The following is a 24,598-nucleotide window of genomic DNA, read 5'->3' as shown; positions in this document are numbered from 1 at the left end:
TTCAATGCCTTCTTTCACGTATAGAGCGACTCCGCCACCAATACGTCCTTCCCTGTCCTTCCGATATAGTTTATATCCAGGGATAACCGTATCCCACTGGTTTTCTCCATTCCACCAGGTCTCCGTTATGCTCACTATATCAATGCTCTTCTCTAAGACCAAGCACTCCAGTTCTCCCATCTTGGTTCGGAGGCTCCTAGCATTATGCACTTATCTTATGCACTTATCTCCAGCTACTGGCACTTTAGTTTTCTTAATTTTGCCTACTGTCAAAGACTATTGTTAACAGTGACAGGCAGACAATGACTTTGAACCGAGTTTGTAATTGAGCCATTAAAAAGATATTTATTTTCATCTTCACCAGAAATCCAAAAAATGTTCTCTCTCTCTTTTCCATAGAACAATCCAAAATTTGCAAGATGTATAGATCCCAACATTTTCAAAAAACATCATCAGAAGCACAACATGAACTAGAACCCTTTGTTTTTGTGTCCATAATTAATTCTCCCAACTGACTCCCCACATCTCTACAGATCGTGATGATGTCATCAAAACCATGACAAATCCTAGAGGTGTATCAGACTTCGGCATCCACAGTCTTTATGAAATGAACTCCAGAAATAGGACCACAAAAATGGATCCTTCAGATAGAATAGGTTATATAGGTGGACCTTATCTAAATCCATCCCATCACTAACGGGGAAGAGACAATGCCTTCCTTTCAGCCAAGGAGGATAATGTCCCAAAATCCACAGCCCCAAATACTATCTCTTTTCTTGAACTGTGATATTGTCCTTGGTGGGGAGAGATACTGATATGGAGGGAGATACTATCGCTACCCGGTCCTGAGGAGTAGTCAACTTACACAGGTGACTGAGGCTATTTTAGGGCTAAACAATGAGTGAAGCATCCCCATTAGTGCTCGTTTCACTGAGATTATTGACGACAACCATGCACATCACTTTCCAAGCTTTTTCATCATCTGGCGTGTTTAATTTTATGGGGAAATAATGTACCCTCACATTTCAAAGCGCTATTGTTCTACAACAGATGCTTATGAGAATTCTCTCTGCTGCATCACTCTATACATGGTAAAAACAGTTCTGGCCCCATTCAATGAGTCAGTAAGGACAAACCTTGCTGCTAGGAAACTGCCTACCACAGAGTAGGTTTTGTCTCACCACATTGAAGACAGACAGAAGTTGTATAGTGATGTGCACTTGATCACTAAAGGGAGAGAGCATGCAAGCTCTAGGGAAATAAAGGAGTAAAACTGGAGGAAGGCAATTAAAACAATTTGAGCATTCAATGCAGGATGGGCAAAGAGACTTGTGAGTTGCTTGACAATGATACCATGAGTACCACCCAACAGGTGCCCATGATACCAGTGGAGTCTCCATCCAGACAAGCACATGGTATAGTCATGTGTGCTGTGGCAAGAAACTTCAGTCTAGAGCATGACAGTTGGTGAGATGAATAATGGAAAGCAGTGATGGGCAATGACAAGAATTGCTGAAATGACATTATCTGTGAATAATTACTGTGCAGGCTATACAAGGAAAAAAGACATGACTGAAAAAAGTTAATCTGCTGCCATTTCTCCATATGGTAAGTGGGCAAAACTGTGGTTTATGTTTCCCATTGGTGGGGAATAATCAGATAGCTCTTATCTGCTTACCAGTGAGTTGTCTGACTTAGAATTATACTGCTGTGGCATATACCACCACTCCTCTCTCTTACACATTTTTCAGCTACTGTTTTTTTTAATATTATCAAACATATTCAGAAAGCTACTAGCATTTTTTAAACAGATATATTTTTGCTTCTCTCAAAAGGAAATAGTGACATAGCCAAAGTTTATGATGACTTGGTTCAGAATACAAATATAGCCAGCTCCTAAGTATTCTGAATCTGGCAGTATTTCCCCCTAAAAGTGCTTCATCTGAGGTGTGTTTCAGTGAACCCACCTGTTCAGTAATTTCACTAAGATAATCAAGGGAGTCCCTGTTTGTTGTACCACATGTGAAGGAAAATTTATCTTACAACTCAGAAGAGGGCCTCCTCTGTGGTGGCATCCACTGTATGGAATGATCTCGTCTGGAGGTGCAGCAGGCATCTATAGTGTAGGTGTTTTGCCAGTTAAAACACACCTGCTTAATCAGGTATTCTCAGGCCATTGATTCTTAGTATCAGCTTTTAATTAACCTTTTGGCATATTCTACTTTGTTGTAGTTGTATGGTTTTACTGTATAGATGATGTTGTTCTTCACCTTGTAATTGTTTTGGTGAAACAATAGATAAATAGAATTTGTTTTAAATAAATAAATTGAATCTCACCTGGTTCAGAATGTAAGCTAGTTTTCTAACTGTTCAGGAGATCAGACATTAGGGACAGTGCCTTTGTCATGGTCCTACTCTCCCCTCCACACCTTGAGCTGACCTGAAGAGAGGGAAGGTATGACAAGCACTATATAGTGCTGTATGCAGAGATAAGTTCAAGAGAGTATCTGTGTTAAGAGATGACTTTTGTCTTAACCAGGTTTGTTGTTTTTATGCTGTTCCTAGTGGTTTTACTATATGCATGCTTTAAATTTGTTTTATTGTGTTGTAAAATGTTATAACATCACCCAGATGTTGCTGAAGTTTGGGTAATCCCTGAAATAAAAATCCATCTATCCATAGGAGCATATAGGAAGCTGCATGATACTGAGTCACACTACTAGTTCATCTAGGCCAGTATTGTCTACATTAATCGGCAATAGTTCTCCAGAATTTCAGACAGCAGTTTCTCCCAGCCCTACCTGGAGATGCCAGGGATTGAAACTGGGACCTTCTGTGTGTCATGCTCTGACACTGAGCTGCAGCCCTGCATACTGCACATATCCTACAGAGGAAGCGAAAACTAGATGGTAAGACATTGAGACCTGGAATACCCAATTATGAAGTTTTGTTCAATAAAGTAATGTTACTGTTTGAAGCAAGGAAACAGGTCCACAAGGTAGCCATTAGCAAGTTAGAGGGAAGGACTAGAAGCAATGGGTGAAAATTGCAGGGAAGCAAATTTGAGCTAAACACTAGGAGAAACTTCCTAATGGTATGGGCTGTTTGATAACCTCCTGTGGTAGTAGGCTTTACTTTGCTGGAGGTGTTTAAGCTGAGACTGAATTGCCATATGTCAATGATATTGTAATTGTACCCCGTATTGGAGATCCTGCACTGAGCAGAGGGATGGACTAAATCAGCCTATACCAACCCGGTGCCCTCAGATGTTTTGGACCACAAGTCCCATCAATCCCAGCCACCATATCCCACAGTGTGCTGGCTGGAACTGATGGGAACTGTAGTCCAAAGCATCTGGAGGGCACCAGGATGGTGAAAGCTGGACTAACAGTTTTCCAAGGTCCCTTCCAAGTGATGGTTCTAAGCCACTTGCCATATAGGTAATTGGAGATTCTCTGTGTTAGTACTTTGGGTTCCTAGTAGCTCTGATATGGGTATGAAGACTTTCTTTAGTTTAGATTGATCTACATGATAACTGGTCTGTATGCATTATAGTCCCTACAAGGAGATGTTATCATACAAGAGCATTTTCAATGGCGTCTCACATAGGAAACTATTATTATTTATTATTATGTTTATATGCCACCTTTCCTCTAAGGAGCCCAAGGTGGTGTACATGGTTTTCTCTCTCTCTCCATTTTATTATCATAACAACCCTGTGAGGTAGGTTAGGCTAAGAGATTGTGGCTGGCCCAAGGTCACCCAGCAGTTTTCATGGCTGAGTGGGGATTTGAACCCTCGTCTTCTGGGCTCTAGTTTAACTCTCTAACCACTACACCACACTGGCTTTTAGTGGAGCTGCGTCTGAACTCCCTTGCTTTGACATTTCACCCAAACTGAAACATGCCCTTTTACTGATCCAAGATAATTTTTATGTGTACATCCTTGTTTTTTAAATAAATGTTAAATAATTTTATACAAATTAAATATTTTTGTTTTACAGAGACAAGAATAACCAACATCACAGAGACAGAAATAACATCCCCAGTGCCCCCCACTTCCATGTCTCAGATAAGTGAGTTCACCAAGAAAATCCAGATTAGCTGGATAGAAGACAGGAAGGGTGAAAACAAGGAAGAGTTGTCTCAGTGAAGACATTGGCCCAAGCAGTTGTTAGGAGATGACAAGGGTGGGAGAAATGTCTGGGGTTAAAACCTCAGTGGCAAACAAAGGAGAGAAGAAATGATAGGCAGAGCAGCACATAGGGGACCCAGGGATGAGAAGTATCCTTGCCTCCCTGGGAAATTGCCTAAAGTAAGACTCTGCTCTGGAGTTCTGAGGCATACTTTGGAGAGGGTGAACAGTTAAGCAGAGAGCCTTTCCCCAGACACCTGCCAATAGCCATTATGGCTGCGTACTACCTCCAGTATGAGAGATAGCCTCTGTTATGCCTCTGAATACCAGTTGCTGGTGGGGTGAGTGCTGTTGCTTGTAGGCTTCCCATAAGCATCTGGCTGGCCACTGTGAGAATTGCATGCTGGAGCAGATGAGGCTTGGTCTGAACCAGCAATATTCACCGTATGATTCATCCAAATAGTTATATGTTAACCCACCTATTGCCAGGGCAATTTGCTCCCTGTAATCCAGCAACAATATATCTAGTATCTTCCATCCTGAGGCCTTCTTTGATGTGGAGGTAGCTTATAACCTTGAGAAAGAGGACACTTTCCTTTCTGTTTCTTAGAAAAGGAAGATTTGGATTATGAGCTGTATATACACATACAGCATTTTTCTTGAGTTGTATTAAGAACCTATTAACCCCACTTCAAGTTATTTCAAAAGAAATTACCTTAAGTACATTCTTCTCTCTGTTCAGCTGGTCCTGTGGAACCTGTGTATTTTCTTTTCAAGAAAATCGGTATTTTGTCTTGATTTATAAGGCTTCGATGTTATCTCCTCAAAGGTAATTTGATTCCTGTCTAGCCACAAGGTGTAGTCGTTAAGATCACTCTTTTTCATATCTGGCCTCTTAGCACATTCCCGCAAACCACCGTTCTTTCCAGCACTGCTACCACCTCAGCACAATCAGGATAGGGAAAAAAATAGACGTCCCAGAAACCATTTCTTTTCCCTGTCATCTGGATCAAGGCATCAAACATATTTTAAAGCTCACCGCCAGCAAAGGCACAGGGATTGACTGAGCCTTTAATTAGAGCTGCCCTTGCAAAAGGAACATTGCTAACACTCAGTGAGTTTTCACAAAATATGCTACATGTCCCAGCCGCTCAAATTATGGAACAGTCTCCGGTTGTTCTTTTGCAATGGAATTGGAGCAAGTTAATGACCGGCCAAAAATGACAGGTATAAAGCTTCAGCTGGGTGTTTTGACTATTGGCTAGGCAATCATCATATTATATATTCTCCCTTACAATGGGACTACATGTTATGAAGCAAACACAGAATTTCCGGTGCTGTGGTTGTCTTGTGACATAAGCAGGGGAGAATTAGGGGTAATGATAAGCAGGAACATAGGGAAACACCTTATGGGAAGAGTCAGACCAATGATCCATCTAGCTCAGTATAGTCTACACCTTTCCCAACCTGCTGCCCTCCAGATGCTTTGGACTTCAACTCCCATTGGCTATGCATCCTGGGGCTGATGGGAGTTGGAGTCCAACAACCACTGGAGGGCCCCAGATTGGGCAAGATTGATCTTCAAGTTTTTAGGCACATTTCCTTCCCAGCACTACTCAGAGATGCCAGGAACTGAAGCTGGGTTTTTTAAAATACAAAGCATAGACTCTACCACTAGGTTTGAGAGAGAAATTTGATTCAGTTCACATTTAAAACCAAATTTATCAAATTTGAAGTTTCTGAAACAGTATGAGAACTGAAACACAGCCATCCTTTGAAATTTGCACTTATCCAAATTTTGTGATGCAGTCCTCCAACCATAGTATTTACAAAAATGCATATATTGGGGGGAAATGTGCATAAAAATGAATATACTCATGAAAATAGCATACAGAAGTGCATTGTATTGGGAGAAATTGCTTGCAAAAATGTGTACATTTGTTGAAACTGCATACAAACTGGTGCCACGCAGTGTGTTAGGAGAAATTCTCACTAAAATGCTGAAGAATTTTCATGAGGAATTTTTTTAAAAAAAATCACTAACTGCTGAAGAAATGTGGAGAACTGTATGTAAGATTGGGAACATGAGACATTGAGAAAACTAAAATTGACAAAGCCTTCCATTCCTATCTGGCACTAAGTTATAGTGCTTCCCTAATTAATGTGGAACTCCTTTCTTGCAAATGCCCACCACACCACTACTATCACTTCTACCCCTTCCAGTTCCAGCTCAGAAGCAAGCTCAGCTAAGGGAGAAACAACTCCAGGGGAATATTTATGGGGACAACTGGTGGGCACAGGAAGTATGATAGTCTCCTCTCTCCAGCTGATTTGCCCCTACAATTCAGACACACCTGTCTCCCCTTTGTGTCAACTTGGCAAACCCAGGTTGCCTAAACTTCAGAGTTGTCTCAAGAAAAGAAAAGAAAAGGAAAGAAAAGGAAAGGAAAGAAAAGAAAAGAAAATCAGTATCAGCAACCCATCAGTCAGTCTCCACTGCAGTGCTTCCAAGATTTGTGGTGGATGTTTAGTTCACCAACGAACAGGGTTTCGTAGTCTGTCCCAATAACAGTAGTGCACTGACACTTTTAATATTGGAAATGACAACAGTGTCTATGTAAAGCTCACTTGCATTGCAACTGTACTTTAATTTGTTTAAAAAACAGGGTGTAAATGTTGTAGCTGCTGTCACCACACAAATATTCAAGATGAAAGAAACTGTTGATCTGGAAAGAAGAAAAGGGGGGAGCCATATGCTGAGATCAAAGTTTTAAACACAAGAAATGTGCCATATGGCACTGGATTTGCACCCCTGTCAATGCACCCTTGAAAGCAACCCATGATATACGATTGTCATATCATTGCTATTGTCACTCCTATTGGAAATGGGGACGAGAAAGAAAGAAAAGTGATTATTACATGTAATAAGGTTCTATAGGGCAAAATATACATTATATTACCAAGAACCATGATCAATTGGACTTGGAAGTCAATTGCAGGTGGCAATTAGAGTGCAAATGCTGTTTATTTTTTGCCTTGTGCTCTAATTTTTTTAAGATAATAGTAGGCAAGTCCTTGCTGACATCCCTGGATGTTCCAAGTGTTTCAATACAATGCTGCAAGATAATTATCAGCTTCTACCACACGTGCTTGTTAGTAGCATTGGAATTAATTTAGGTATTAACACAAATGTTTTACCTTTGGGGAACACATCAGTCTAATTATAACACACCTGTCTTCAGGCAGTTTGATGCTGCATCAAACTCTTTGACAAAGTTTTGCCTTCTTATTATGCCAGCACCACATAAAAGTAACGAACTGTAATCATTGGATAACACAACTGTTCCTGAAATGAACATCTGCATTTATATCTAGCCTGTAGGTTCAAAGCTACTGTTAATATATTTTCCTCTTGCTTATTTTATGCCATGCTTTGTTACATGTGATAGATCTGTTTCTTTTTTTAAAGTGAACTAAAAATAAATTGCTAACCAAATGTCCTCCATCCTCCTTAGATTACCTTCTTGGGAGGGAGGCCATTTTTCTGTTGAATTCATTCTAACTGAATTGTAGAAATATAAGAGCTTACAGTCCTGAATCTGGATCTGCCTTGCCCACCCAGATTTTTCTTTTGCTTATTCCAAGGTTGAGGAATCTCAGGCCTAAGGGCCAAATGTGGCTCTCCAGTGCTGTCTATCTGGCCCTTGGGACATTCCCCAGGTCACACCCCTCCCCAGCCACACCCTCTTTCTCCAGGTCATACCCTTTACCAACTTTGCTTCACCCCCTTCTTGAGAGTTTTTGCCTTGAAGTCTAATAATACTTTTTGTTCGCCTCGATAGAGGATAGGGAGAGGTGTGTGAGTGTGTGCAGAAACTAGTCAAAAGGTAGTTTACATTTAAAGACAAAATTCTTTGCCTGCCCATTTTTGCTTCTGGCTCATCCCTCCACTGGCGTGTACCCCCCCATCCCGAGAATTACCCAGAAAAGAATGCAGCCTTCTGGCTAAAAAAAGATTCCCTGCTGCTGGCGTACATTGTTCACCATTAGACAGAGTGAAGGTGGATGCTATGGCATGCTCCAAATGAATCATAATATTTAAGAAATATAAATAATAATCTGAGAACTCTAAATTAGCCATCCATGACTTTGGGCATTCTGGTGTATACTTCTTCGTCTTCGTCTTCGTCTTCGTCTTCTCCGTCTTCTCCGTCTTCGTCTTCTCCATCTTCGTCTTCTCCGTCTTCGTCTTCTTCGTCTTCTCCGTCTTCGTCTCCGTCTTTGTCTCCGTCTCCATCTTCGTCTCCGTCTTCGTCTCCGTCTCCGTCTTCGTCTCCTTCGTCTTCTTCTTCTTTAAAAATAGAGATATTCCATTAGGATCATGACAGTCTCTATATATCATTATTATGCCTGTCTTTAACTTTCAGTATGTGTATAGACTGCTGCTGAGGTTCTTTGGAAAGCTTTCAGGCTAAAAATTTGCCTGATTTATTCCCCAAATTAAAGGTACCTTTGCTTTATTTTATTTTTTTAAAAAATTAGTATATAATCACAATTGCTTCATTCAAGAAGAAAGTTGCTTGTGTTCCTGTCCCAGTGAGATAATAAATTGCTGTGTTTCTTATATTCCCACCACCAACCAGGAAATATAAGAGAGTATATGCTCTTTTATAAAGGCTTTATAAATATCACAACTTGCTGCCAAGGGGAAAAAAAGTGTCATTCAAAAAACAAATCAGAGTTTATTAGTCTATCAAACCCAGATTTTTTCTCTGCTTTCATAATTAAATTAATAAACATTCTTTCACTGTCTGAGAGTCTTCTGTCTTTAACAACAGTCCTCTTCAGACATCCTCATTTCACACACAGTATACACACGTGGGGGAGGCTGCAGGAATAAGCACATTAGCTGTACCCCCATTGCCATTCCCACTGCCCTCTGAGTGTTGAAGAGTGAATACCTCCTGTAGTCATGGAGTTCTTCACACATTTTAGAACCTTGATTTTCCATTATCACTATACTATCAAAATACATTTAAATATATTAAAATTTGTACTGAAATATTGGTGTTGAGAAGTTTTTTTAAAAAATAATACTTACCAATTAATGGAAGAATGGAACAGAAAAAAATTATGGATTAAAATATGAAAACGTTATATGGACCAGAAAGATTCAGCTATCCCTATGGGTAGCTGTGAGAAGGACTTTTTAGTGGTGGCACTGAGATTGTGGAATACCCTCCCTGTGGAGATCAATTAGTCCCCTTCTCTTTTAACCTTTAGATCAAGGGTGGGGAACCTATTCCAGCCTGAAGACCCCATACCCTTCTCGGCAACCTTCCAAGGGCCACATCTAGCGGTGGGCAGCCGTAGAGGAAAAAGCAGGCGGAGCAATGAATGTCAATTTTGCCTTCCTAGAGTAAGCTAGTTTCTGCACCCACACATACACCCCTCTCCATCACCCTTCCAGGGACCCAAAAAGGATTATCAGAGTTCAAGGACCCTCTCCAGCCAGGCAAAAAACATTCAAGGGAGCCAGTGAACAAGGTCAGTGAGAATGTGGCCTGGGAAGAGGTTTGAGGGCCAGAGGGAGAAGCATGGAGGGTCGCAATTGAAGCCTGAGCCTGAGGTTCCTTGCTCCTGATTTAGATATACAATTAAGACTTCTTGGATTCATGTTGCCATTGGTTTGTGAGTTTTCTGCCATTGTGCTATGCTTGTTTTTTAAATCTCTCACTTTGGATTTGATTTGATTTGATTCCAGCTGCTTTCCTTTATGCATTATGCATATTATACATTATTGATTTTCAATGTTTCATTGTTCATTTCCTTCTGAAAGTCACTTGCTACGTGTACTTGGGGCAGAAAAGCTCCACCGGCATGGAGCTCCCTGTTCTGCCAACTGAACACGTGGGCAGAAGTACTGTGCAGTGCCACCAGCTGGATCCCCCATGTGACAGTCCACAGAAAGCCTCAAAATGGGGCAATCTGTGGATGCAGAGGGAGAGGAAGCCTGATCTGGGCCCAATCTGTGGGCCAGCTCCAGGCTGGCGCTGTGATTTGCCTTCCCCCCTTTCCTAGCCAGCATGAGCATTGGAGCTGAGGAAGTGGTGGTGACTCCACTGCTCCATCACCTCTGCCCCACTACTGCCCAACTGGTGTTTGGCTTCTCCTGCCCACCACAGTGAATATCGCATTGGGGATCTTGTTTTTCAAATCTGTTTCAGCCGGGTCTGGCCCCTTTACTCCTCGTCCCTCCTAGCGACCAAACATGTAGCCCCAGTACTTCTCTCCTTTTTAAATGATCAGTGTGACAGCTGCACAAAACATATGGAAAACAACATTTCAAACATATGCACTGTGGCCACTAAACTTCCTCCTGGAGGCTATTATAAACTGTTTAAGGGAGATGCAGGACAAAGACATAGAACTCAGTCACAGATTTGATTTAGCTTATTAACCAGCTGCTTTTATATACAGCAACTTGAGATTCATTGTTCATAAACTGCAATGCTGAACTTGAGAAGACATGAGGACACACATGCACAGCTGATAGAATGTTGGATGGATCCTGGGTCAAATAAGTAGGGCAAGATAAGTTTGGGGATTATTAGAAGTGTGTAATACTTTATGTTCTGTCAAGAAACTCCAAAGCTTGAAAGCTGAAGGGTGTGTGTGTGTGGGGGGGATGCAATGGAATAACAATGAAAATTCAAAGGATATCCTAATCTTTAGTCAAAAAAGTTAAACAATTCGCTAGTTGGGTTAATAAATTTAGGTGTATTGCTTTGTTATATTTTAAGTAAGAGTAAAATAAACATTCTCACTTTTCTTCAGGTTTGGAATTCATTATCAAATTCCACAATAACCTCCATAGAGAAGTTTATTTATTTATTTATTTTATTAAACTTGTATACCGCCCCATAGTTGAAGCTCTCTGGGCGGTTTACAGTAACTAAAAACATTAAAAAATACAATTTAAAACAGATCTTATAAAAACAATTTAAAACACAATTTAAAAATTTAAACAGTATAAAACACATGCTAAAATGCCTGGGAGAAGAGGAAAGTCTTGACCTGGCGCCGAAAAGATAACAGTGTTGGTGCCAGATGCACCTCATCAGAGAGATCATTCCATAATTTGGGGGCCACCACTGAGAAGGCCCTCTCCCTTGTTGCCATCCCTCGAGCTTCCCTTGGAGTAGGAACCTGAGGAGGACCTTTGATCTTGAATGTAGTGTACGGGTGGGTTCGTATCGGGAGAGGCGTTCCATCAGGTATTGTGGTCCCAAACCGTGTAAGTCTTTATAGGTCAAAACCAGCACCTTGAATTGAGCTTGGAAACATACAGGCAGCCAGTGCAAGCGGGCCAGAATCAGTTTTATATGTTCGGACTGTCTGGTTCCTGTTACCAATCTGGCTGCTGCATTTTGCACAAGCTGCAGTTCCTCTATTTATTTATTTTTAACAGAATTTATATACCACTTAATTGTAAAACCTCTAAGTGATTTAAAAGAGAAAATAGACATTAACATTATTGATGAAAATCAGAAATCTACCTTGCTTCTAGGGTTGCCAGGTTCTTGGCCTGAGACTGATTCTATACCTTTAGGAGAAGAGAAAGTCAGCCAAGTGCAGGTGTTCTTGCAATCCTGTAACGGGAAAAACCACAAGGTGGAATTCTCCCTTCCCCCTGCACAACTTTTAAATATACAGAAGACCTCTTGGTTGCCAGACCCGGCCTCCAAGAGGTTTTCTGTATCTTTAAAAGTTGGGAAGGGGGGAGGGAGAATTCCACCTTGTGGTTTTTCCCATTACAGGGTTGCAAGAACACCTGCACTTGGCTGACCTTCTCTTCTCCTAAAGATACAGGATCAGTCTCAGGCCATGGACCTGGCAACCCTACATGCTTCCTATGATAACTCACGGCTGAGTGAGAATTACAACTCACTCCTGTCTAGGGATTGGTGAATCTGTCAAATACTCTTTCTCTTGGTTTCTCATTTTACCAGTCTTAAGTTCAGTTCTCTGCATTTCCACATCACTTGCAATTTTTTTTTAAAAAAAAGGCTCTCATGAAAATTCATCAGCGTTTTTATGCGAATTTTTCTTAGTATACACAAATAATGAAATTTTGCCTAATATGCATCTTTTTGCAGACAAGTTCACCTGATGCATTTTGTATGTTATTTTCACTAATTTGTGCATTTTTTGCAACTTTACCCAGCATATGCATTTTTTGTACATATTACTAGGCTGAAGAACTGGACTGCAAAATTCAGAAAAGTGTGACTTCTTAGGCATGGTTGTGTTTTGGTTTGTGTATTGTCTCAGGAAGTGCAGATTAAGTAGGTTCTCCTTTAGATGTGAGCTGAACCAAATTTCTGTCACATCCCTAGTACTCTCCCATCCTAATCCAGCACTCAAGCTACTAGTTCACAGAGCTGTAAGTGAAGAGGAAATCTGACCCTTGGGATGTTATGGAGAGCAACCAAAGTACCTGTCTATGGAGTTTATTATGGGATTTGATAGTGATTTCCAAATCTTAGTAAAAGTGGGTATGTTTTTATTCTGCCCAGCTATGAAAGGTGTAGGAGCTCTGCCCTCCTCTGCATCTGGCCACCTTACGTGGGCCGGTCATAGCGTTTTCTTAATAGTATGTTTTAGGTTCTGCAATTGTGTGCAAAGGCCTCATGTTGTGAATCTGTAGAAAGAAGTGGCAGCCCATTGACAATGACCTGTTGTAGCCCAGTGACTACTTGAGATGGTAGAGCATTGGCATTTAAGAGAGAAAAACATTTTTGTTAAAAAGGCAACCCAGCCACCACTTTTCCTTTAAGCCTGCCTCCCCTAAAATTGTTAGCATTTACTTCCTGCTCTCCTCCCCCTGAAAAATGTATTCCTTTTCTTCCTGCCTGGTCTGTCTTATCTCTCCCTCACACACATTTTTTTGGCAAAAAATCTCTCCTAGAAAGCTTCTGTTCAGACCTCCTTAAAAGGCAAGTACCTGTACCCTGAACTGGGCTAGAAAGCAAACAGGCAGCTAATAAAGATCTTTCCAAATGGAGGAACTAGGCCATGCAAGTCAAAATTCTTGCATGGCCATAGAGAGATACTTTGGCTGCTCTTCCTAACATCCCAGGGGTCAGATTTCCTCTTTGCTTACAACTGCAGCTGCATTTTGCACTAATTTAAGCAGTGAAGGCTGGTTTATACAGGAGAATAGGGCAATGCTCCACCAACCTCAGTCTGCCTTTAGCTAGCACCCCCCACCTGCCCTTTTACTTACAGCCTATCCAGAGGTTAGCTCTAGCTTCCTTCTTCTTGGGCGCAGTGCTACCTTTGTAGGACACAGCAGAGAGGAAGATGGGAACTAAATTAGGATTAGTTGGCTCTGCCTGACACTGGCTCTGTTTGCGCCTGTCATTGGTTCCACCTCCACCTACTGTTGGCCTCCTGAACTACCAGTCCCAATGGACACCATCCACCACAGAATTTAAGCTTCTGAAAGAATAGGAATACATATCTATTCCCATCACTAGGGGAGATCTTTTGGAGAGAAATATTAAATTATGGCAAAAAAATAAATAAAACCTACTTGCAACAGAGTTTTTGAGTGTAAAAACCATTTGTGTGCCATTAATGTCAGTGTTTTCTACATCAGTAACAGAGCAGAAAATCTCATAGCTTGCTAATCAACGTGAATAGTGATACAGAGCTTTGGCACATAAGAGGTCAACAATCTACCATTCGTTTGTGATCCCCAAACTTTGACGTGTTTATTCAGCTTGAACTCAGATTGTGTGCAAGCTGAACTGCTCATTTACATAGGAAAAATATGAAATCAAACAATGCATCCATATGACTGGATGAAGCTCCATGAACCAGAACTAAATGCACAGTGAAAACAGAGCACTGTGGGTTTGAGGTGTTATTTTTAACATTAGAACAGATGCCCCATGTAATACAAATGCAATGGAATGAAATAATCCATAGGAGTTGAAAAGTTCAAGTGTTCAAGGGTGAGACAAGGTATTTTCCCAATGCCATCTTCAGTGGTGTTCCCAATGTATTCATTCCACCTTTTTTCTCCACTTGGCATATCCCGACTCATTTTCCAACACATAGATTGTCCTCAGTGTACATTATACTGAAGGGCAGCTGTTCAGCGAAAGACTGAAGGATCCTCTGAGAACTCACAAAGCAACGAGAATATAAGAAGAATTAAAGAAAACCTATCTTTAGTGTGCTGCTAATTATAGAGTATAGCTATGAGGACTGTCTGAAAGACACCAAATGTTTAAGGAAACATAAAGTCTTCTGAGGTTTTGCTAGTGCTTTGTCAAAAAATCCCCTGTAAATACTTCCTCTTGGTTTACGGGATTATTTTGGACATGGTCTATCACAATTTTTTCATGGCTCTTAGCATAACTGGCACCACAGGCACTTATGGTTGGACACTTGCCAGGGCCCTCACCCATTACAACAGGGATGGGGAACCTCAGGCCAGGTGGTCAAATACAGTTCTCCAGGTCTCTCTCCACAGGCCACACCACTTCCCTGTCCACATCCACCCTTAACCCTGCTTTAGCATTTTTGTTTGACTGGAATGTGTCCTTGAATTCTGATAAAGCTTCTTGCTTGCCTAGATGAAGGGCAGGGAGGAATGTGTGAGTGTGAAGAAACTAACCTTCTGTACAAAGGTAAAATTCACATTTAATGCTCTGCCCACGTTTGCCTTTCAGCCTGCCCACCACTGGCATTTAACCCTTTAGAAGGTTGTCCATGTGGGAATGCACTTCTTAGGCTGAAAAAGCTTCTACGCTCATGAATTAAAGGATCCACTTATGAGAAGCCAATATTGCAATCTGGTTTTCATCCAGCCAGATTGGAGTTGATGTGTGTTCTCTTTGACCTTGCCAAGCCCGGTATAAAGGAAGAATGATCCCTGGGATCCCATGTAATCTGGATCCATTTCAATCAGGGTTTAGGCCCAGGGTTTGGCACAGAAACTGCCTTGGTCTCCCTGTATGATGACCTATGGAGAGAGACGGGGGAGTGTATCCTTGTTAATTCTCCTTGATCTCTCAATAGTTTTCTGGAATGGCTTTGCAGTGATTTCAGTCCTACTTGGATGGTCATTCTCAGAGAGTGGTGCTTGAACAATTTTATTTATTTATTTATTTAATATAAAATGTTTCCATCCCGCCCTTCTACCCTACAATAGGGCACTCAGGGCAGCTACAATAAAATAGCACACATATATAGTAAAATACACAATAAAAACACAAACATTACAGTAAATTAAAATGCATAAAATACATAAACTGCATTATGCATACACATACACACAGATATAAACATACATACATGTATATATGTGCATACACATATAAAAGAGTGAGAATAAAAGAACTTAAAAGATAAAAATAAAAGATAAAAAACTTTAAACAGTGTCAGGCTGACCTGTCAGTCCCAACCAAAGGCTCTCCGGAACAAAACAGTTTTTACAAGTTTCCGAAAGACCATCAGGGAGGGAGCAAAGTGGGTTTCTTGGGGCAGGGAATTCCAAAGTCTGGGAGCCACAATTGAAAAGGCTCTCTCCTACATGCCTGTCAATCTAACTTCTTTCATTCCAGGCACGCAGAGGAGACCAGAGGCAGATGATCTTAAATCCAGAGTAGGAACATATGGGTGTAAGCGGTCCCTTAGGTACACTGGTCCAAGGCTGTTTAGGGCTTTAAAGGTCAAAACCAGCACTTTGAATTGGGCTTGGAAACAAATTGGGAGCCAGTGGAGTCGATAAAGCACAGGGTTGAGATGCTTCCTGCACTGTGCTCCAGTTAACATTCTGGCTGCTGCATTTTGGACCAACTGTAGTTTCTAGCCTCATGTAGAGTGTGTTACAGTAATCAAGCCTCGATGTCACCAATGCATGTGTCACTAATAATGCTATTTGGCCCAGTGGAACCTTCAATATGGGGTCCCACAGGGTTCAATTCTATCACCCATGCTATTTAATATTTACATGAAACTGCTGAGTGGGGTCATCCGGAATTTTGGATTAGGTTGTCAGCAATATGCTGATGACACATAGCTCTGCTTCTTTATACCTACAGGTGTGGCAGTGGATGTGCTAAATTGATGTCTTGCCTCAGTAATGGACTGGATGGGAGCCAATAAACAGAAGCTTAATCCAGACAAGACTGAGGCACTGTTAGTGGGTGGTTCTCTAGACCAGACGGATGGGTTGTGGTCTGCTCTGTATGGTGGTACACTCCCTCTGAAGGAACAGGTATGTAGCCTGGGGATACTCCTGGATCCATTACTGTCGTCTGAGGCTCAAGTGTCCTTGGTGGCATGGGGTATCTTCCACCAGCTTTGACTGGTGGCCCAGCTGCACGCGTTTCTGGACAGGAATAGCCTTTGAATTAAAAAAAATGGAGGCCAACATTAGAAAAAACTAAAACAACGTTATTTTTTTGGCTATAGAAAAGGATGACGCAAGAAAAGCAGAAAATAACAAAGTGCTTACAACAACTGTAACCAGCTGCCAATTAAAAATGACAACCGAACCTCCACCAAACTGTGAAAGACATTTCTATTCATCACCCAACAGTCCCATAAAACAAAGGTGCATGAATCTTGAAGGTAGGATATCTTTTCACTGAGAAGGCCACTCTATCAATAAAACTCTGGTTATTTAAACTTTGTTGGACGCATCGTAACTATTTGCTTATCTCTCTCTCCGTCTATAACTCTATGTCCATAAAGTTTACAACTGATGAAGGTTCAGGAGCCTCTAACACTGAGCACAGAAAGGCTCACACTTCCCAAAAGCAGGACAGAGGAGAAAAGAGAATCACAAAACGAAGCCAGTGGTGGGTGAAGCAATGAAGAGAAAGTGAACTGGCACGAGAAGCCAAGATACTGAAGGTATGTGCCACCTAGTATTATTGTGGAAATAAAACATCATGAATATTTATGGTAAATCAGTTCTCGGAATAGATTCTAGTCCCACTTAATAATGACGGTAACTATACAGTTGTGCAAGGTAAAAAAAGGGGGTGTCATTTCAAGTGCTTATTTCCTTCCCATTCATTGTTTGCAGTAAATAACATCTGTGGTTGTTGCATCAGTCTTAACCTAAATGTTGGTAATTTATAGGCAGGCAGAATATCTCAAACTCTGTTTAGGCAGCTGTGTTGGAGAGAGGGGGAAAAGCACCACCCTGATTCATTAAAATTGCATCGCATATCTCTTCTATTCATGTTTTACCGTTTTTTCCATTCATCTCTTAGCGGTTTTTTGTTTTGTTTTTACTGCTGTTATTCACATGCACAACATGGAGAAATGATTCATTACATGGGAGAAAGAGGCCATCTGTTTACTTTCAGCAGGAGCATGGTGCACAGGTTTTGGATAAGCTTCAGCTCTGGACTCAACATAAAAGAACAAGATAGTCTCGTGTTGTAGATAGTCATTCATTGTACACATAGATTTAAGTGTTCTAATTATTACTGTCAGCTATTTATTTATTTAGTTTCATCTGTGGAGTGTCTTAGACACCGGTATCTATGCTTTGCTGCATCCCATATGTAATCTGGATTCAGTCATGACATATGTTAAGGGGCCTCTTTCTTCATGAGGGAGAAACGGAGGCGGTAAGGTTAGTCTGGGTTAGATTGTGTTTGCCCCTGAAGTGCAATATGGCTCCCTTCACTCCTTTGCCAATCCATATATTGTGGAGCTCTTTTTTCCCCTGCTTCAGAGTTTATTACTGGAAGGAGTATCTCTCCTGGTTTCAGAACGGTAAATGCTCAGAACTTTAGTCAGAAATGTCATACTGATTCATAATATAAACAGTGGTTTTCATTGCCAGGTAATAAATATGAGATATAAAAAGCCTAAATAAGAGTAACAGCACCATAAATTATGAGTATGTTATGTTATAAATGTGGAATAGGCTTTGAAGGGTTTTTTATTGCTCAGCTGCAGAGTATACACTAAAAAGGGGGCTTTTGTTAACAGTGCTATAAAATAGCAGTGGGAAGGAATATAAACCCCAAGAAAACTTTCCTGGCAGGAAAACACACACACAAAGCCTTTCCTCACAATCTTATATCGTATCATGCTTATAGTAGAAAAGCTTTGCCACAAATGCTACATGCATAGCAAGGGAAGGTGGAACAGAAGAGAGTGTGTGTGTGGAGGGGGGGAAGATGAGGCAAAATTTTCTGAGGTTTTCTGAAAATGTTAGTTTTTATTTCTTCATTTCATCTTTTTTCATTTCAGTTCTTTTGAAAAAGGGGTAAATTAGCAGAATATTCTTTGACTACTCTCCATCGTTTCTGAGCTGGCTTCCATTTTTCCTTCACAATGCCCTGGACTGCTGTTGCCGCTGTTATGGTTTGCAGCAAGTCTGCCCCCATTGGAAAAAAACAAAACCCTAACGGAAAGCATTTGTGTCATCATTCTTGCTAATTAGACTCCCCCCCAATAATCTGTTCAAGAATTTCCATCCCTTCTGTTGAAAGGATTTGATGAAATCCCAATTTCACTGCCTGCAAAGAGAGTTGAAATCCCCCCTCTTCATTCTCTCCAAAATATTCTCCCTTTGTTACATCAAGGGACAATTTTCCGCTGGTTTCTTGGAGTTGGGGAGAAATTGGTCAGGAGAGGGGTTGTTTATAATTTTGCCAGACCACTAATTTCCAAATAAAAGGTTGGGAATTTTTTCACTGTGCAAACTATTACAACTGGAAATGATATATTTGTTACAGGTTTTTTATGCGTATTGTAAATCTGGACCTGAAGGCAAAATTGAGTTCCCTCAAAGGAACTTCTGCATGTTTATGGGACTTCTTCTTTTTTTCCCTTGGAACTACCCATGTCCTATTATGAAGTGTTTTTCTTTCTTTTTTTTTTAAATCAGTTTACTGTGAAGTCTAGCACAGTAAAAGCTGTTTAACTAGAACAAGCACAATAATGGATGTATGGAACTAATTCCATGGATCTCTGGATTGGGGTACTAAAATATTATTTGTTGTCATGAGCTTCCTTGGCAGAAAACCCTACTGTTTGCTCAAAAGCTGTCTCTAGATCAGACCATTGGCCTATTGTGCTCAGTTTTGATCTGAGAGATAAAGTTGTGGGGGCTGGCAAGCTGCTTCCTGCAACATGGTGGGTTGCATTCGGCCTGCGGGTCATGGGTTAGCCCCAGTCTACATACTAATTAGCAGCAGTTCTCAAGAGTCTCAGACAGAGGACTTTCTGATTCCTAACCAGCTCTGTGACCAGCCTAACTTGTTAGGTGGGGCAGCTACATTTCTAGGTGGGGCATTTTGGGGGGAAGATGCATAGTGGCAGCCAATTCTACCAACTCCACTCAATGGTGGAGAGGATGTGAAGGCCAGGCCAGGAGAAGGGAAAGGCAGTGACCTTCTCCTTCATTCCTCCACCATGCAGACAGTCTGTTAACTTACATAATGGGCCATGCAAAGGTCACGTTCACAGAAAATTTCATATGAACAGGAATTAAATACCTGGCATATTTTTTCTTTCATAAGGGAAAAAAAAGGATGAACAAGGGGATACCAAAAGATGTTAACTCCTCCTTGAGGCTCCCTCCTACTAGTCTTTCCCCTGATCTTTATATTTCTCTCCTTGTTGGACAATCAAGGGAAATCTTTTTAACTGGTTGCTATTTAAAGGACTATCTTTGGAAACTAATTGTGGAAAGCAGTTGGATTTTTTTAACAGGTTGCTGGGTTGATTTTTCTGCCCAGAAACCCAGAAAAGGCTCTATGCTGAGCTGCACACATTGGGAAAACCAGAAATTAGGCCTGTGTTATAACCTAGGTGTCCAGCCAGTTAACTGTAGTGTGCACAGCCATCCTCTAGAGCTGTTTTCATCTTTTGCCATTAGAAAAGAAAAAGAAGAAAAAATAGCCACTATGTTTGTGAATAAAGTAAGTGCTAGAATGAATAAAGGTAACTTAAGGTAGATTTTTTTCCAGATCACTTTAGGTTCTCTCTTTATTTCACCCTTTAGCAATAAGCACTCAGTTCTGCTCTATTCATCATAATAACTGCAGAACAAGCAAACAAACATGCTTCTTTATTGCTGGCTGGGTAGAGAATACAACAAAAACTGAAACTGAAAAGCAGAAGAAAAGAAAGTCCAAAGGGTGGAGTCTAACTCTAGACCATAATACAAATTTCTAATATATATATAAAGAGGGAGGGTATAGGAGGCAGGAGGAGGGAGGACAGGTTTGATCATTTGCATGCCTTTTGAGTTCAATGGGATTTACTCCTGTGCAATCATGCTTAGGATTGGTGAAACTGACCTAGGGGAGCGGCAGGGGAGGGGAGGAGGAGGACAGTAAGAAGAGAGGCAGGGAGGGGAGGAGACTGGATGGGTGGGCACTGGGCAGCCTTTCCCCCACCTTTTTATTCTACAGCAGGCACATGTAGCCTCCAACCCAAATTTAAACCAAAGCAGTCCCTGGCCACATCCACACCAGCCCTTTATTTCACTTTTGACAGTAATTATTTCTCCTAAAGAATCATGGGAATTGTAGTGAGTGAATGGTGCTGAGAGTTGCTAGGAGATGCCCTGTTCCCCTCACAGAGCTTAAATCAGAGTGGCTGACTGTTAAACCACTCTGGCCACTGGAGCTCTGTCAGGGGAATAGGAGCCTACTCTCAGCACTCTTCACAAACTACACTTCCCAGGATTCTTTGGGAAAAGCCATGACAGTCTAAAGTGAAATAAAAGTCTGGTGTGGGTGTGGCCTTCTGATTAGGCAAGACCAGCAGCTTGTGAGTCTGGCTTTTAGAACATTGACAGTTGGTTCTTACTGAGCATGCCCAGGTTTATCATTAACTTCAATGCTAAAATTCTTAAATTAATTAAAAATCAGTCAGGCATTTTTTAAAAAAACTTTTAAACTGCAGATTATGAAGGTCAGAGTATGGGGCAAGGTCAGTAATAGGATTACAAGTACTCTATGAACATGGTCTATTTTTAATTAATTTCAACAAATTATGAGAACTCTGACAGAAAAAAGTCCAAAAGGGGTCTGGTTTCTCTCTCTCTCTTTTTGCACTTTCAACTCTTGATTCTCTCTGACTGTTTTGTGTATTGCCATGACAATTTAGAGGCTTGTTAAGCAAGCGTTTCTGAGTTCATGACTATACGTTTTGTAAGGTTTTGTTTTGAAATGAGCTTATGGGAAGCATCAGAATGTCATGGGGTATTTTCAATTGAACATTTCAGAATGGGAAAAATCCATGCTGACTCTCGTGGCTGTATAATATGGAGTGTATGTCTGTTTAAATCTCCAGTGTATGTGTATGTGGAATCTTTCCAACAATGCTGTGAGGTAGGGTTGGAAACCAAGGCAGCTCACAACAAGAAATAAATTAGTTTAAAATCTAATAATCATAAAACAAATATGAAACAGTTGCAAAACAGCTTAAAGTGGCATGATTCTGAATTTTGGGGTCGGTGAGTGAAGTTCCATATCACCTGAGGCTGCAGTTCTGTACACACTCCCCTGTGTGAGTAAGCCCCGCTGAAGACAAAGGAACTTGCTTCTGAGTAAATAAGCATAGGATTACACAATAAATATATTTACAGGTTGTGTAAATAATAAACATCTTTGAGATTCATGCTTATATAAATATTTCTTCATACTATGTCTCAATATGTATCTGATTTCACATTAGAGTTGTGCATTATAATTTCCTCTACATTTTAACTGTGCCCTTCTTTCTTAGGGTGATCATGGTCCCCCTTTGTAGTTTTTACCCTGAAAGGCAGTTTAGGCTGAGAGATGGTGAGTAGCCCATGGCCATCCAGTTAACTCTGTAGCTGATCTCCATTTTAAAAGATTAATTAAAACAATTTACATTCAGGCAAAGCTTATGAAGAAATGCAGCAATGCAGATCCACATAATATATTTATAGCAGATCCATCTCACATTTAAAGTGCATGACTTCCCCAAAAGAATCCTGGGAAGTGTAGTTTTCCCCTCACAGTTATAGTTTTCACCACCCTTAACCAACTACAGTGCCCATGATTCTGTGGTGGGATTCATGTGCTTCAAATGTATGTTGAATGGGCTTTAAATGCATGGTGTGGATTTCTCCTAGATATGCTGTGCATTCATTACTGAATTGAAAAGAACCATTTTAAAGGATACTTTTTTAAACAAGGGAAGGACTGTAGCTCAGTGGGAGGGCACATGCTTTGAATGCAAAGGTCCAAAATTCAATCACTGGAAGAGACTATTGCTTGGAATCCTGGAGAGCCAATGTTAGTCCATGTCATCAGTACTGAGCTAGATGGTACTAAATGGCCTGAGTCAGTAGAAGGCAGATTCCTTTGCTCTTAAAAGAGGAAAGAGACTGAAGGGCCACGGAGACTCCAAAATTTATTTACTTATTTTACTTACAACATTTATATCCCACTTTATTATAAAAAAAACCTCAACGGGGTTTACAGAAGGAATTAAAACAATAAAATTATTGGCAAAAGCTTTTTAAAACATTCAAAATAATAAAATGAATTAAAACAGATAAAAGGGAAAGGACTGTAGCTCAGTGGTAGGGCACATGCTTTGCATACAAAGGTCCAAAATTCAATCTCTGGAAGAGACTATTGCCTGGAATCCTGCAGCTAGATAGTACCAAATGGCCTGACTCAGTACAAAAGAAGAAAGAGACCCACAGGCCACAGTGATTCCAAAATTTATTTTATTTACAACATTTATATACTGCTTTATTATAAAAAACCTCAATGTGGTTTATAGCAGGAATTAAAACAATAAAATTATTGGCAAAAACAGTGAAAGACAGGTATTTAAAAACATTCAAACTAATAAAACCAACAATGAGTTAAAATAGATAAAAAATAATAGCTTCTACATGCATGGGTAGGTTTGCTTAAGCAAAAAATGTTTTTAGCAGAGGCCGAAAAGAGTACAAAGAAGGCATCTGCCTAATGTCAATAGTCAGAGAGTTCCAAAGTGTGCATACTGCCACACTGAAGGATTGATTTCTTACAAGAGCAGAACAAATAGTATGTGGCAACTGTAACATGGACAGGGCACAAACTTGGCCTGGTAGCAATTCAACAACCAGTGCAGATTTCAGAGCAGAGGTATTATGTGCTGACAGAGTCTCACTCATGTCAGCAATTGTGCTGCAGCATTCTGCACTAACTGCAGCCCCCATGTCAGGTTGTGCCGTATGGGAATTTCTGTGACCATGGCTGATTGGCTGCCAGGTATTTTTTAGTTTTTGTTTTTGGTTAGGAAACTTGACTGGTTGTGGTATGCTGATTTGTCTGCCTTACTCATAATAATCTTATGGTTGGTATGATATTGCATTTAGGAAATCATCATTTTTTCCCTTTTTCTATTTGCATTTCATTTAACTGTGACCTCATTCCCTTACATCCATAGAAACAACAACATTGGTTTCATGTGCTCAGCTCAACCCCCTTAAACCCAAGGATGATACACCTTGTTGTTTGAGTGATGGTTTGTCTCTTGCCCAATAGTGGTAAAAGAAAATTCATGTCATGGCCCCATCAGAGGACTCCTCAGATGAGGATGACTCGGGAGTAACAGCAGCAGACCCAGGAGCAGCAGGAGACATGGAGGAGCCTCCTGAGAATCCAGCTCCTTCTGCCCCTCAGCTGCAGAGCACCCCAGAGACAGCAGAGGCCCTGCAGCCAGACACAGACAGTGAACAGGATACTCCCCCCTCACCTGCAGAACATAGACAGCAGAAGGTCAGGCAGAAGAGAGGCAGGCCTGTCTCCTTAAGGCCCAAACGCTGAGGGCTCACACCTGCTGTCCATCCTGCTCTTTATAAGGCACTTTGGCTGCAGCTTGTTGCTGACTGCAACGTCAGGTGTGGCTTTGTGTAGACCTAGTTTCCCTGCAGCATCTCTTTGACTGACCTCCTTGGCAATTGATCCCGGACCTCCACTGACCTCGCTTCTGGACTTCTGACTCGGCAAGTACGCTTCGGATAGGCCTGGCAGATTTACAACCCGACTGCTGGCTAAGGACTTTCCTTCCCTGCCAAAGACCCAGGAATTTCCAGCCCCCCCTGACACTGCTGATGCAGTGTAGAGCTGACAATTCACATACTGGGAAGTGTGGCTTCAGTTGCTGTTGTTCCCAACCTACTGCCTATGAAGGTAGACCAAACCATGTGTGTTTTCTCTCTGTCAATTATTCAGAGCTTGGAAAAGTTACTTTTTTGAACTACAACTCCCATCAGCCCCAGCCAGCATGACTTTATAGCAGCCCACAGGGTAGGCAGGAAAGATAGAGAAACTTCTTAACTCTTAGTCATTTCTTAAACCTCTCTCTGCAGTGAAGGGTCAAGTCTTTAAAGAAGTTTGGAGCAGCCTGGTTAAAAGGCAGGGGCATGACATTC

The 24,598-nt window shown here is 41.1% G+C and overlaps 1 protein-coding gene across 2 annotated transcripts in view; it reads right to left on the bottom strand.

The window, feature by feature from the left end:
- LOC133390014 (uncharacterized) overlaps positions 1 to 24,598 on the bottom strand; it is a 73,176-nt gene that overhangs the window by 6,664 nt on the left and 41,914 nt on the right. Inside the window, exon 2 of one of the 2 annotated variants that reach the window (XM_061637855.1) lies at positions 8,304 to 8,485. In XM_061637855.1, coding sequence (XP_061493839.1) covers positions 8,304 to 8,485 — 182 coding nt within the window. Of the gene's footprint in view, positions 1 to 6,801; positions 8,486 to 24,598 lie in introns of those variants that run through there. The other variant, XM_061637854.1, reaches the window with a different exon arrangement.

The sequence above is a fragment of the Rhineura floridana genome, chromosome 8 (assembly GCF_030035675.1).
Source record: "Rhineura floridana isolate rRhiFlo1 chromosome 8, rRhiFlo1.hap2, whole genome shotgun sequence".
NCBI classification, from domain to species: domain Eukaryota; kingdom Metazoa; phylum Chordata; class Lepidosauria; order Squamata; family Rhineuridae; genus Rhineura; species Rhineura floridana.
Note: the sequence above shows the minus strand (reverse complement) of the source record. Positions and strands in the feature narration are given on the sequence as shown.